The following is a 15,498-nucleotide window of genomic DNA, read 5'->3' on the forward strand; positions in this document are numbered from 1 at the left end:
TTCCAACATGGCTGGTATTTGCAAACCACAGCAGCACCCTATTCTCGGTACCAAAATCCATTCTAGTTTGCTAGCTGCCAGAATGTGATATACCAGTAACAGAATAAAAAGGGGAATTTAATAAGTTATAAGTTTACAGTTTTAAGGCTCTGGAAAGTGTCTAAATTAAAGCAGGGCTATAGAAGTGTCCAATCTAAGGCATCAGAGAAAGATACTTTGGTTCAAGAAGGCCTATGACATTTGGGGTTTCTCTCCCAACTGGAAAGGCATATGGCATACATGGCAGCATCTGCTTCCTCCTCTCCAGGCTTCTTGTTCAATGAAGCTTCCCCAAGGGTGTTTTCCTTCTTCATCTCCAAAAGTCTCTGGCTACGTGGGCTCTTGTAGTTCTGATTGCTCTCTCTTCAAAATGTTTCCTTTTTTAAAGGATTCCAGTAAACTAATCAAGACCCACCTGGAAAGGGCAGAGTCACGCCTTCCTCTAATCAAAGGCTAATACCCACAGTGGGGCGCATCACATCTCGGTGGAGATAATTTAATCAAGCTCCATGGATCAGGGATTAAAACATGGCTTTTCTAGGGTACATAATCCTTTCAAAGTGGTATAGCTACTATTCTGTATAATGTTGTCCTGAGAGCTGGTCTAATAGGGGGACTTTCTAAAGCCCAGTCCTAAAGGTCTAGGCAGCCTGTGGCTGCTCTATGGCTGCCTAAAGCCAAGGGCAAGGAGTTGGATCAAGGTCCTGGCGCTGTTCTGCTCTTTTCTTCCTGTATAGCCTTGGCAAAGCATTTCCTTGCTCCAAGCCTCTGTTCCCCATCTATAGAAGGGGGTTCCTCTCTGGCTCTGATCTGTGATTTTGAGAAAGACCTGAGTACTGAGAGGTGCCTAATCTTTCTGCTTCTCTGACCTGGTAAGCAGAGCCATATCTCTGAAGATGCCATAGTCAACTCTCTGCATCCTTGCCCACCTTCCTTGTGGATGGAGTCTTCACAACTCTACTGGGTAAAGCAACATCTTACCTTTATTCCTTTCAGGAAAACTATGATTTGAATAATCAGCTGATGCTCTTGATGCCTGCGTGCCTGTTTCTGGACACATGTATACCTCGGCGTGGTGACATCCCTGGCCAGGAATTAGGGTCCTTGTTGATGGGCTCTGTTGAATCTGAAACCTTCCTCCTAGGATGATTTGTACTGAAAACCTGGTGCTTAATAAAGAAGCCAATGGCTGATGCTATGGGGGTGGGGCGTGATCCTGTTGTTTTATGTGGGCCAGTTTGGGTGGGGTGAGAACAGGAGCCCATGGGCTCACAGACTCAGGCAGGCTGCTCCATGCAGGGCTCCAACTGGTCCAGTGGAGGCCATGAACTGGGAAGCTAGAGCTGGGGGCTAAAAGGGGCCTGGAACCTACCTTCCGCTTCTCATAAAGGCATGTTTGCTTTAATGCTTCCTAAATTCTCAGCCTTCAACTCTAGGTTTTAAAGGGGAACCATACCTTTTGGGTTCTTGAAGTTGTGGGCTGGGTGAGAGAGGGAAAAGCACAGATCAATCACTGAGCAGTCAGCAGATGCTCAGTCAGCAGATGCTGACTTCTAAGAACAGCATTTTTGCAGGTGTTTCAGACCCTGACACAGTCCAGCTAGTTGTGGACTCTGCGAAAACAAGGCCTAGTCCCTGTATTTGCTATTTAGAGAAATAATCTTAAACCAGTCACACAAATCACCAGCATTTATTTTCTGGATTCTAGGAGTCATATATCTTGGTAAAAAGGGCAAGGAGTCGGTCAGTCATAGTTTTGAGCACAGAATCCCTTCCCTAAAAATGGACACGTGAAGCCCCATGAAGGAACCTCAGAACTGCATAGATGGTTAAAGGGTTTAGCTTAAAATGGCTACCCCCCCCAAAAATTTGAAGTGAATGTCGGCTCCTTCCCACTTTGGTGAAAAAAGGTTTAAGGTATTTAAAAAGTTTAAAAGTTTTTTTTTTTAAAAAGGAATAAGGTCTTGACCCAGAAGCTTAGGGCTGGAAGAAGGGGGTCAGTGCTGGGATGTGGCAGAGACATGTGGGAAGCTTGGGTAAAGCATCCCTGGGTAGGCCATTCACACTGGTGGGCAGGGCCCAGCTCCCGCATCCCAGTGTGAGCTGAATAAATAACATCCTATGCTTACAGTGTCTAGATAGTGAAGCTGGACATGGTGAGAAGGTAAGGGGAATGTTGTGCCTGTGGGTGTGCGTAAAGGGCTTTCCCAGGGGAGGGGCCAGGATGCCCTCTAGGGACAGGAGGGTCAGGCTTGCCTGGGACACAGGGCTCAGAGAAGAGGCTGCTGGGCCACTGCCAAGGCGCTCCTTCCAGGAAAGGACAGCAGGTTTTTCTCTTCCAGCCTCCCTGGATAAGGTCAGATTCAAGATGAGGTGGTCCCGTCGCTGCCCTCAGGCTGGTTGCTGGCTTCTGTGTCTGGGGTGTTTGCCTCCGCCTGCCCTTCTGGAGAGAAGAGAGAGAGAGAGAAGGGTGTTTTTCCTGGGCACATGTATATACACATGAAGTATAGGAGGAGTCTCGGAAGAGCCCAGCCATACTGCTACCCATGAGTAAGCCCTGGGGAGTAGAACTAGGAGTTGGATTAGGGACAGAGGTGGCCAAAAGCAATTATTTGTTACATTTTGATTTTTCGAAAATAAAACATGCAGCATTAACAATATACTTAAAACTCAACTGAAGGCAAAGGTCTTCAAGATATGCTAAAAGCATTGGGTGGAAGGCCACTGAGGTTTCCCCAAAGGGCAAGTGAGACCCCAACCTGTAACAAACATACAGGGAATGGAGATGTTCTAAGAAAAGGGCAGTGGAGAAGCCAGCTCAGGGCTCTTGCCACTGACCATGGGACTGAGGCCTAATTTAATGCTGCCTCTTCTCTGAGAAAAAGGGTGGGCAGTTGAGATGGAGGCTGGCCCCAGAGCTCCGAAGACTTGACTCTTGCAAGAGTGCTAAGGACCCACTGGCTCTGACCTGGCCCCTCGAGTGCTAGCTCGCCCATGTCTCCAGCTAGCTTCCTCACGCTCACAGCTTCAGAGTCTCCCTGGATGTCAGGGACTGCATTCCGACGGCCTGTCCGGTCGCAGGAGATAAAGTCCGAGTAGGAGGACTCGACCTCCATCATGCTTGTTGCATCGTCTTCAGGCCTGTGGAGGCAGAGGCAGGAGGGCAGGAGTGAGCCCAAGCATAGCCTGAGGAGAGCCCCCTCTCTAGTTACTTCCTTAAAATATATCTCTAAAAGTAGAATTCTGGGCTAAAGAAAAAGATGAAATAATTTTTAATACTTTTGACACGTATTTCCAGGTTGCGTTCCTGAATGGCACAGTGGTATTTATAATGGCAAAAAATTGGGATAAAATGTATTTAAAACAAAACAAACATTGACCTAATAAAGAGATAGTATCTCTTATTGAACACCTATGATTTTCTAAAAGGGATTAAATCACAGACTCTCGCTACTTGGCAGGTCCTAGTTAGGAAGTGGGAGGGGCGATCCGAGTCACTGGCTGAACTTTGGAGTTCACAGTCCAGTAGGGTGGGCTCAGCAAACCTCCGTCCTGGATGCCCTCGGGCAAGCGCCCACTGCCTTCTCTGTGTGAGGCTGTTCACTGTACAAGGTGTGCAGCAGCAACCTGCAGAGGGCCACGCAGATGCCCAGCAGATACTACATAAATTACTCTGTCTTCATGAAAAAGAAATGTGCCAAATAGACACGTACTGACATAGGAAGCTATCTGAGATAGATTCATTGAAAAAAATGCAGGTTATAAAACGACTAAAATAAAACTCAGTTTCTGTAGGATGGATGTGAGAAAACACGTGAAAAGAAATCTGGAAAAAACAAATACAGACTTTGCTAATTATGGTTCTTTGTGATTAAAGGGAACTTTCATTTTCTCAGTGTATATTTTCATAATGGTTGAAAATTTGGTAAGTCAGTCTATTGCTTTTAGAAGGTACCTGACAGTGGATGGAAGTGCCTGGAAAGGCCCAGGGCGGGGCTTGGTCAGTAAGTGCTGTGGGGTGGGGAGGGCTGGGCTCACATTTCCCCATAATACCTAACTCAGAACAGACACCTCAAGAATGAATTAAGGGCACTCAAAGATCAGACATGGGAGACTGGGTGGCGTCTTATTGTAGAAAGAGAAAAGAATGGGAGATGTAATCTTGTGTTATGAACCTGGCTCTTCCCCTCTCTGGGCCCCCATTTCCCCATCTGTAAAAAATAAAGGCGGGGCCAGAATTCTGTCTAAGGCAATTCCTGCAAGCTCCAGCAGATGGCGTGCCCTGTCTATTATTCTTAACTGCCTTGAGTTTCGTTGTGGCAGCAAATTGAATTCCCAGCAGTGGTTCCTTCTGGAGGGCACAGAAGTTTCATCCCTGCCCTCTTCCTCTGGGACATGCTCAGAGCTGCAGGATAGAGTAATGGCCTATTGCAACAATAGTAACAACAACAAAGAATAAAAATTATGATGACAATTGTCATGGTTACCTATTGCATATGTGTTTTAAGTACCTCAATTATTTAATTGCAACAACAGCTTTCACAGGTAGGTTTACAACCACAAGGCAAGAAGGTCTCAGGAAGACCCACCTTGCTCCCAGGCTTTGGCCTGTCCACCATATTATACCTACTACCTCTGGGAAGGGAGAGACCCTTAGCAAGCTACACCATATCCCTGATTCCCCCAACTAGAATGTCAGCTCCATGAGACTAGGGATTTTTGTCTGCATTCTCACCATGCCAGACTGTTTGACCTAATCTTGGAAAACACTAGCTAAGTCAACGTGATCCGGCTGCTGCACCCTCAGATTCTTGACCAGTGTCTGGCAAAGAGTACAGACTCAATATATACTTGCTGAACTAATTTGATCCTACCTACCATACTCACCCACCCAACCCTCCATCCATGAAGATGGTACAGTGCCCCCTTCTCAGGACTGTCAGGAAAGGCCTCTATCCACCATCTCCAGGGGATGCAGGTACAGGTTCCACCTAAAAGGTCAGCCTCACACTGGAACAGATTCCTTGGGGCTTTGGCCCTCACCCTTGCCTCACTTGATCTTATAAGCTGCCCAGAGCAAGAAGGTGACCCACTGGCATAGAGACAGGCTACTGCTCCAAGCTGAAAGCCAATCCTGGAAAACACTGACTGAGCTAACCAGCTCCAGTTCCCCCCCTCTATCCCTCGGGGAACAGCAATTCCAAAGATGGTTTGTGGCTGGGGAGGTCTCTGACAACAGCCCGAGTATGTAATTTCATGTTTCTTCCACATTTGTAGTCTCCCTTCCCCGCCCTCTGCCCTTCAAAGTTAACAGCAAATGGGAAATTAAAAAAAGAATCCTCAGTTGGAAATGGCATCAGAAAATGGTTGCCCCAGACTTTGTTTATGAGCCTGTACGCTACTGTGACCTCTCTGGGGAGTGAACTGACACATGTATCAAGAAACCACCACTTTTTCATACCCTTGAGTCACTTATAATAATTTAGTCCAAGAAAATAATCTAAATTGTAACTGAAGATAAATATAAAAAGACATCCTTCACAGTATTATCTATAAAAGTACGTCCTACTCAGAAAACTTCCATTATTGAAAGGGTAAAGTAGTTCCATCCATGTACATCGACATGGAAGGATGTCCTCTGTAAATAATCATAATAGACCCCTGCCACATGGGTGTACAGATGTGTACCCTTCCCTAGTTCTGGGTCTTTCCTTCCAACTGCCTATTATATATGTCCAGCAGGGGGGCAGCTTTGATTCACTCAGGAAATATTTATTCAATTAAAGAAGAAAGAAGAGCTTGTGGAACTGTAGGACTGAAAGCCTCCCCAAAACAGCTGGAGATAACTGAGGTTCAGAGAGAGAAAATGACTTGCCCAAGGTTCTTGAATCGAGGGGCCCTAACTGCTGGTCCTGAGCTCATTCCTCCACATCACACTGCCCCCTCTGGAGTTCCCTCTGAAGTTCCAAGTCTCCAGGGAGCTGTGTGGGTGGTGGGAGGCATCCAGTACAGGCATCCAATGGGGAGACTTGGGCAACTCCCTTCACCTCTTTGGGCTTTGGTTTCCTGCTGCTCATGCAACTGTGGCACAGCTGCAGTGAGATGAAAGTGTAGAGTCTACTAAGGTTAAGTGGCACACAAAAGGCACACAATTAGTGGTCTAATCAACTAATTAATCAGTATGGTCCACTTCAGGGGGAGGTGACATCAGTAAAACTGTCTTTTCGACATTTTCATTCAACTCCTTCAGCTTAGGTTCAAAATAAACTAATTTTTATACATGATTTTATTCTTGTAATTAATGGTGCCATAAAAGCCAAAACTTAGGGTTTTATATGGTACTGAGTAGAATTTCAGTTTCACAGAGGTGGTGAGCTTGGCTGATATATTTACTGCTGCATTTGAAGCACCTAGCACATAGTTGAAGCTCACTGAATAACTTAATGACTGAGTGAATAATAGAAAATGTTTTAGATCCTAGGGTAGAAAGCACAAAGGGTGTGCAGCCTGCATCATAATGGTGGCCAAAGGTCTGCCTCAACCTCCACACGACAGGGTGACCCCAAAGAGTCCCCTCCTTGCTTCCAACTTCCTCCGTCAGCCCCCCAGCTGAACAATGAAAGGCTGAAACATGACCTCTAGATCTCTTCCAGTCCAGACATTTCTTTGATTCACTTGCTCATTAAGCGTTTACTGAACACCTATACACTGGTCACTGTGCCAGGGGCTGGGTATATATATGGGGAGACTAAAAGACATGGACCTACCCTCATGAAATTCACAATCTGATAAGAAATAAAATCACTGAAAAAGTAAAATTGATGATCACAAAGTGTAGTAAGCTCTAGGGAAGGAGAAAACAGAGCTCTCCCTGTGTGCAAATGGTTCAGTTAAAGGTTGGATGGTCAGAGAAGGCATCCTTGACAAGGTGACTTTGGGCTGAGATGTACATACCAGTCAGAGGAAGAACGATTCAGGCTCTAAGAGCAATCTAATGCCTTATATCTCAACTTGAGCCTCTGGGATACTAAAGAGAAAAGCAGCCTCGCTCTTTCTCAGCCTCTGGAGGTTTAGGTGCCTTAGGGTCTGGACACTAGTAAGGATATGACTGACCTTGAATGCCCACAACTAAAGCGGGGAGCCCTTGTACTCTGCTTCCCAAAACTCTTGATGCCCGGGGGCCAGAATACATCTGCTTCTGTAGATGTTTGCTCAGTGTTTTGGGAAGAGTCAAGGGCACTGCCAGGTTTTCCCACAGGAAGCTGCCTCCTCCTTTCGGTTTTTATGCTCCCTCCAGCCTTGTCAACTAAAGAGGCCCGAGGCTATGCCAAGAGTTACACAGTCTAATTCCAAGTCTGCAGCTCATTAGTCCTCAGCACTCAGGCAGATTCCATTACATCTTCAGATTGCTTTTCCAAATACACCAGAAAGGTCATTTCCTGTTTTTCTTCATATTCTTCTCTTTTTTTCTCTCTCTAATATTTGCAGATTGTACAAAGAGAAAGCAGGCCATTTTGCTAAGGACACAGGACAGAAGTGGGGCCTCATCCCCAGAGAGAGGTCTCCTCGGGAATCCCTCCTTGGGAAGAGAAGGCTATGGAAACCTGATGTGAATACAGGGGCCTGCTAAGCTGGCATTTCCCCAATTCAAAGGGAAGTGGCTTCTCTGTGATGGGAAGCCAGACCAGAGAAAGCAGTGAGGCCACCAGGAAAGTCAGGACCCCAAACTGAGCACCTTTTTCCTGGAAGAAAGGCTGGCAGGGAGAGCCAGGAGTAGGTAGGCAAGAACCTGGGAAAGGCAAGGCTGCTGGTGACAGTCCTGCTGGCTGCAGGGACTAGCACTGCAGCTCCACCCAGCACCTTAGGTGCACATCCAGTGCAGGGTCACCACAGAGGGGCCATCTTCTGCCAAGGCAGTGCCTGCTGCCCATTCTAAAAAGCGGCCTGCTTTATCTACCTTATCAACAGACGAGGAAAACATATGGATTAAAAATAAATATATAATAGGGGGAACATACGTTAAAATAGATTTAGTAGATTGAAATGCTAGTGATCAAGGGAGGGGTAAGGGGTATGGTATGTATGAATTTTTTTGTGTTTTCTTTTTATTTCTTTTTCTGAATTGATGCAAATGTTCTAAGAAATGATCATGATGATGAATATACAACTATGTGATGATATTGTGAGTTACTGATTATATATGTAGAATGGAATGATCATATGGTAAGAATGTGTTTGTATGTTGGTATGTTTAATAAATAAATACAAAAAACAAACAAAACAACAACCAAAAAAAAGCGGCCTGCTGTGAAGCTTTTATCTGGAGGCAGACAGGCCAGACCCCTGGCCTCTGTATCTGCAAGGCCCAGACCCAGCACACGCCAAGTGCAGAGACAGGGAAGGTCCTCGGTGGCCTGCATGTTGCTGATCTCCATAGAGACTGTTCTGTTCCACACAGCCTTTCAACCTTGGCCATCACTTTTTCTCAGAACATTCTCCTTGTGGAGGGGAGCTTCCAGACATCACACCTTCAGGGCTCCCTGCTACCTCTCCAGCAGCTTCTCATTCTCCTACACAGGCCCCTCCTACTGCTCAGGATCTTTAAGTTAGAGCCCCCCCAGGACATATACCCTGAAATAATGTATGTTCATGACTTCCAAATAGTCCAGACCTCTCTAAGAGCTCTAGATTTGCAAATGTAATTACCTATTTAGTGTGTCACTTGGATATCTCACAAGTATTTCAAACTCCATATGCCCAAGAAGAAGGGTCCAAGCCGCTCCCCTGCAGTCTTCCCCAGCTCAGCAAAGGTACCACCATCCACCCAGACTGCTCAGGTGGGAAACTTGGAGTCCTTTTGTTATCACCCATGAACAATCCATCACTAGGTCCTAAAGTTTCTACTTTAAACACAGCTTGAAGGTGCCTACTTCTCTCTTCCATATCCACCACTCAGCCTTTGTTAGATCTCATCTGAACCCCTGAAGGAGTCTCTCCCTTCTTGCCCCCACTGTTTTCTACATTAGCAGCCAGGGTGATGTTTGTAAAACAGAAAACAGAAATTGGGTCACATGATCCCCTACTTGAATCCAGCCTTTGATAGTTTTCCTTTCTCCAGCTAGCACAATCCAAGCTCCTTACTATGACCCTGCCTTTCCCTGTGACCTTCTGTCTCAGTAATAACTGTAACAGTAATAATATGGCTAGTGTTTATTGAGCACTTATTATGGGCCAGGTTCTGTGCTTCACATTTGGTAGCTCATTTCATCTTCACAATAAGCCTGAGAAATAGTAGATTATCTTCATTTTAAAGACAGAGGGAACTGAAATACCCACTCATTTGTTTGGCAGATATTTGCTGTTTATACTATACTAGATACTAGGTGTACAGACATGGCCCTTGCTCTTATGGAATTTATGCTTTGTAGTGTGGAATAGAGAGATGAAAATATAAACAACAAATTTTGGTAAATGCTATGAAGAACAAGCAGCTTAGAGTGACACATAGTAACACATGGGAACTGCCTATGGCCAGGAGGTCAGGGAAGGCATCTCTGAGAAGTGACATTTAAGAGTAGGGAGAGAGAGAGTGTTCCAGACAGAGGAACAGTCTGTGTGAAGGCCCCAAAGTCAGGAAGAGTTTAGCTGGTCTGTGGAATCAAAGAGAGGCCAAGGTGGCCAAGTGGAAGGGGCAAAGAAGGGAGTAGAACTAAGACATGCTGCTTGGTTTAGCTGATTGACTTGAGAGGCTGGGGAACACTGCACTTAGTGACAGAGGCTTCTAAGCCCAGGCAGAAATAATCTCATAAGTAGATTCCTGGCCCTGGCTTTCCAAATTTTCCTTCTTTAGGAAACTGACATAGGGGTCCAGTAGGTCATAACACCTCCAGAGTCCCTCTATCCACCACTAAAGTTGAGAAGGCCCGGGCTGTGCTGCCTAGAGTCTTGTGTGGTGTAGGGGGACCAGCGGAGGCCTTGGAGTCACTCACACTTCTGCCACCAACAACTGAGTGGTGCTGAGCAACTCAGCTGACTGCAGACTCCTCTTCTGTGATATGAGGATGGAGGCTAACAACTCCTGAAAGGTAGCTGTGGGGAGTAATGAGAGCCAGTACACATCAGTCCCGACTGTGTGCCAGGCCAGGCTACTTACAGGCATCATTGCATTTAATTTTACAGCAATTCTAGGAGGTCCCTGGACCTATTTACAGAAGAGGAAGTTTAAGCTCCAGGAGGGTAGGTACCTTGTCCGAGGTCATATCCCTATTGAGTGTGCAGCACTTAAGCTATAAAGCATGGAAATGAATTAGCACTATGCCTGGTACATAGTAAGGGTATGTGAAAAAGTGTCTATTCTCATATCATACAATCCATCCAAGGTGTACAATCATTGGCTTTTTTTTTTTGTATGCTATATGCCCAGGGTCACATTTCATTCTTTTTGCATGTGAATATCCCATTATTGCAGCACAGTTGTTGAATTTTTGTTTGTTTGTTTTTTCTTTGTTTACTTGTTTGCTTGTTTGGGGGAAGTACATAGGCCGGGAATTGAATGCAGGTCTCCTGCATGGCAGGCAAGAATTCTACCACTGAACTACCTTTGCACCCCCAATTAATGGCTTTTAATATGGTATGTGAATGTATCTCAATAAAACTGTGTTAAAAAAAAAAGTGTCCATTCCCTTTTCTTCCCTTCTTTCTCTTTTATCCTCAGTACCTTAATAAGGCATTTCTGAAAGGGCAAAAGGGCTATGAAATCTTAAGAAAATGTTCTACACTGATGGCTAAAATATACACCCAGACATGCTTTACCAGGCTTAAGCAAATTTCTGTTTAGGATTTTCAACTGGTAAAATATTCACAATCTTTGCAGGGATGATGTTAAATCTTTTGAATTCTGCAACTAAATTTCTGGTATCTATTCATGATAGTAGTAAAAATAATTATCTGGGGTACTCATTTTAAATAACTCTCACTTGCTCCCTGCCCCAGCAGCTATATATTACTCTGTGTTACTACTTCATGTAGGGCTGAGGTTGGGGATTAGAGTCATTGATGAAAACTCTCTTCAATCCATGAAATTCTGTGCTTCTATGGGGGTCCCTGGAAAGAGGCAGAATAGTCCAGCTAGGTAACTGGTTGGTGACCATACAATGCCAGTCTTCCTGTTGTTTATGGTTTATTTAAACTGGGCAAGGGCTCAGCTAGAAAGCAAGTCCCCACGTCCGAGGAGGGTAGGACAGGAAGGGAAAGTGATATCACTTCCAAACAGTCTGCCAAAAGCCCAGGAGTTGGGAAGAGCTCCTGCCAGACTGGGTACCTCTGGGTTAAATTCGTCCCCCTCCAATCTTGGGGGGCTCAAGTGTGGAATGAATGGGTGAGACTGGCCTTTTCTGTAGTGTTTCTGAAACATGCCTGCAAATTCTTTGACATTCTTCCTATCAAAAGGTGGAGTCTAATTTGCATACCCTTGAATGAGCTGACCTTAGTGACTGGCTTCTAACAGAAAATTCAGCAAGCTTCCAAGAAGGTGGCAGCACAGGGAGTTGTAGGACTCACTCCTCTTCTAAAAACAGCTAGTAGTCAGGCAGAAACTGTGAAACAACTGTTCTGGAGCTCAGGAGACCAGGGGAGTACTCCACAGCAGCCAGGGAAAATGGGATGAAAAGACAGAAATGTGGTGAAGAACTGTGAGTAACTTGTGGGGCAAGCAGCTTTCGGGTCAGCTTGGTCCCTGCCTGACAGGTTACTGAAGACTGGGAGGGGCATGGAACTGCTTCTCCCCAAGAAAAGAAGGGGACACAAAGTGTACTGATCTGACTATTGCCTGGTGAGTTTATACCACTCTGTACTGCAGCTTTAACTTATTTCAGATAGGCACCACCAGGCTATTGTTTCCAACCATGTCATAGATGGAGATGCCAGAGGGCAAAAAAAAAAAAAATCATGCTTTCTTAGGGCTGAGGGGAAAAGGATGTCAAAGAGCATCATCTGCTGGGCTGGCCAGGAAAGTGCAGCCTTGGGGAACTGAAAAAATGACTTTTGGGGGTACTTCCTGACCTTCTCCCCATGGCCCTTTGAAAATGGTCAGTACCCCAAGCATGGGTTCCTGGTCCTGTTTTGGCTAGGAAATACCGATAAACCAAGTGTCAAAGAAGAGCTTTAATAGAGACCAACCAATGACAAAATCCCAGAAAAGCAAGAGAAATTGACCTTCAGAATAATCTGATTAATATAATCAGATGCCAAATATCAACAAAAATTAGAAGCCATACTAAGAAACAGGAAAATACAGCCCAGTCAAAGGAACAAACTTTAAAGTCAGAAGAGATACAGAATTTGGAACAACTAATCAAAGTTGTCCGAAACAAATTTTCTAAATCAAGGAGATGAAGGAAAATATGGCTAAAGAAATAAAGCATATTAAAAAGATACTAGGTGAACATAAAGAAGAATTTGAAAGCACACAAAGAAAAAGAATAGAACTTACAGGAATGAAAGGCACAAAAGACGAAATTTTAAAAATATGCTAGAGGCATACAATAGCAGATTTGAACAGGCAGAAGAAAGGATCTGCAACCTAGAAGGTAAGACATCTGAAATTGAACAGACAGAAGAAAAGATAGAGAAAATAATGGAAAAAATCTAGCAGAGTCTCAGGGAATTGGTGCTGGTATGAAACTGTTATGTACAGAAAAGCCACACTCTTCTAATCCAGTCTTGTGGGGGCAGACCCACTGTTGGGTGGAACCTTTTGACTGGGTTGTTTCCATGGAGATGTGACCCACCTAACTGTGGGTGGGACTTTTTGATAAGGTTGCTCCTATGGAGGTGTGACCCTGCCCATACAAGGTGGATTTTAATCCTTTCCTGGGGCCCTTTATGAGAGAGAGAATAGTTTGAAACCAGAAGCTGGGAGGGAAGGACGGCAGACATCGCCATGTGCCTTCCTATGTGACAGAGGAACCCTGGACACAATTGGCCTTTCTTTAGTGAAGATATCCTCTTCTTGGTGCCTTAAATTGGACATTTTCATGGCCTTAAAATTGTAACTTAATAAATCCCCTTTATAAAAAAGCCAATCCAAGGGTACATGGTATAATTCTTGCCTGCCATGCGGGAGACCCAGGTTTGATTACTGGCCCATGAAAAAACAAACCATTATGAACAAAATTATCTATGATATACATATCTGTCTCTATGTGTGTATGTATGCATAAATATAGAAATACATATATATAGTGTGATGGTTTGAAAATATTATATACTCCAGAAAAGCCATGTTTTAATCCTAATTCAATCTTGTGGAGGCAACTGTTTCTTTTAATCCTCATTCAATACTGTAGAATGGAAGCTTTTGATTATCTCCATGGAAATGTGGCATGCCCAATTTTCAATGTAACCTTTTCATTAGATGGAGATGTTACTCCACCAATTCCAAGTGAATCTTGATTAGTTTACTGGAGTCCTTTAAAAGAGGAAACATTTTGGAGAAACAACAGAAGCCTCAGAGCCGACAGAGAGAACAGATGTAGATGCTCGGAGAACAGCTGCTTCAGAGAACAGAGACACGAAGGTCTGGAGATGTTTGGAGCCCAGCGGACATAACCAAGAAATGTTAAGCAAGCCAGAACCTGGAGAAAGCCAAGGGAAGCCAAAAGGTGAAAGCCAGCCCCATAGAAACAAAGTGAGTAACCCTCACAGGAACACAGGCTGAAAGCAATAGAGTCCAGGAGCAAGGGACCAGCAGATGCCAGCCATGTGAGCCCAGCTGACATTTGTGCTCCAGACTCAACGCCTTTTCTTCAGTGAAGGTAACCTCTTGTTAGTGCCTTAATTTGGACAATTTCACTTCCTTAGAACTGTAAAGTTGTAACTTATTAAATTCCCTTTTAAAACCTGTTTTAGTTCAGATTACTGCATTCTGGCAGCTTGCAAACTAACACATATAGGGAAATGCTTTTTTTTTTTTTTTGCATAAAGGCAGCCAGCATGGCGGGCGAGAATCCTGCCACTGAGCCACCATTTTGGCTTTTTTTTTTTATTAGGGAGACACATTTTTAAAAAGCCAATCCATTTCTGGTATATTGCATTCCAGCAGCTTTAGCAAACTGAAACAGAATTGAATGACAGCGCAAAGTGCACAAACATATGTGACATGAGTGTCCCAGCAGAAAAGAAGGAAACAGGGCAGAAAGAGTATTTGAGGAAATAATGGCCAAAAACTTCCCAACTCTTACGAAAGACATAAACATACACACCCAAGAAGCACAACATATTCCAAACAGAATAAATCCAAGTAGACCTACTCCAAGACATATATATACTAGACCTATTTCAAGACACATACTAATCAGGTTGTCAACTGCCAAAGATAAAGAGAGAATTCTGAAAGCAGCAAGAGGAAAGTAATCCATCTAATACAAGGCACAATCAATAAGACTAAGTACCAAATTCTCATAAGTAACCATGCCGGCAAGGTGGCAGTGGTATGATATACTTAAGGCACTGAAAGAGAAAGTTTGCCAGCCAAGAATTCTTTATCCAGCAAAACTGTCCTTTAAAAATGAGGGAGAGGAGCCAAGATGGTGGCCTAGCGAGGTGTGGGATTTAGTTCGTCCTCCAGAGCAGGTAGTAAAAAGCCAGGAAGAGTACAGAACAACTACTGGGGCCACATCAGTGACCAGACACACAGTGTACCCCCATCTGGACAAGCTGGACTGGCTGTGAACCCACCTAGAACCGTGAGTCCCCCAAGCTGCGGTGCCCCCCCCCAACAGGCTGCTTCCCAGAGGGGAAAGGAAAGGGACTTTACTAGCAGTAGGGGCTGAGCACAATCAAGCCCCAATTGTGGAATTAATTAACAAATTCTGACTACTAAAAATAGGCTGAACCTTGAGTAAAAGCTGGGGCTGCTGGTTTTTGCCCTGGTACAGAGGGGGCAGGGTTGATGGAAAAAGAAAACAAACAAACGAACAAAAAAAAACACCAAGAGATTTTTTGGATCAGACAGCACAAAATACTTTTAAAGGGTCTGGGTCCTAAAGGAAAGGAGGGGGCACACAGGACCTGGAGATACACAGAGCAATGTACCAACTTAAGCTCTTGATTGGCAAACTCGAGGAATGGGGTCCTGCTCTGAAAAGGATTCTTTTTTTCTTTTTTGTGGCTGTGTTTCTACAGCTTGACTCCTCTTTAGATACAGCTGCAGGGCTTCTCAGGCTCCAAATGGCCCAGGTAAGGGCAGAATTAAGCTTGTCTGAGAGTTTCTCTGGAGGTTGTGCCTTCCCCAGGAGAGGGGTGGGGCCCAGCTCAGGTGGAATTCTTCCCTCAAGGAATTCAGACCCCAGGGTCTAGAGAACTGAAGTGATTAAAGCTGAAAATTTCCCAACTCTTATGAAAGACTTAAAATTACAGACCCAAGAAGTGCAGTGTACCCCAAACAGAATAGATCCAAAC

At 44.6% G+C, this 15,498-nt stretch overlaps 2 protein-coding genes across 6 annotated transcripts in view; one reads left to right on the forward strand and one right to left on the reverse strand.

Annotated features, from left to right (window-relative positions):
- The window catches only part of ADA (adenosine deaminase), a 29,044-nt gene extending 25,965 nt beyond the window's left edge, over window positions 1–3,079 (forward strand). Inside the window, exon 12 of one of the 2 annotated variants that reach the window (XM_077168073.1) lies at window positions 1,036–3,078. In XM_077168073.1, coding sequence (XP_077024188.1) covers window positions 1,036–1,046 — 11 coding nt within the window. In that variant the 3' untranslated portion in view covers window positions 1,047–3,078. Of the gene's footprint in view, window positions 1–1,035 lie in introns of both variants that reach the window. The other variant, XM_077168079.1, reaches the window with a different exon arrangement.
- The window catches only part of PKIG (cAMP-dependent protein kinase inhibitor gamma), a 149,771-nt gene continuing 135,986 nt past the window's right edge, over window positions 1,714–15,498 (reverse strand). For all 4 annotated transcript variants that reach the window (XM_077168087.1, XM_077168105.1, XM_077168099.1 and 1 more), the window contains 2 exons: window positions 3,008–3,180; window positions 1,714–2,482 (listed from right to left, as the gene is read on the reverse strand). In XM_077168087.1, coding sequence (XP_077024202.1) covers window positions 2,403–2,482; window positions 3,008–3,158 — 231 coding nt within the window. In that variant the 5' untranslated portion in view covers window positions 3,159–3,180 and the 3' untranslated portion in view covers window positions 1,714–2,402. The remainder of the gene's footprint in view (window positions 2,483–3,007; window positions 3,181–15,498) is intronic.

This window comes from Tamandua tetradactyla, chromosome 1 (genome assembly GCF_023851605.1).
Source record: "Tamandua tetradactyla isolate mTamTet1 chromosome 1, mTamTet1.pri, whole genome shotgun sequence".
Taxonomy (NCBI): Eukaryota; Metazoa; Chordata; class Mammalia; order Pilosa; family Myrmecophagidae; genus Tamandua; species Tamandua tetradactyla.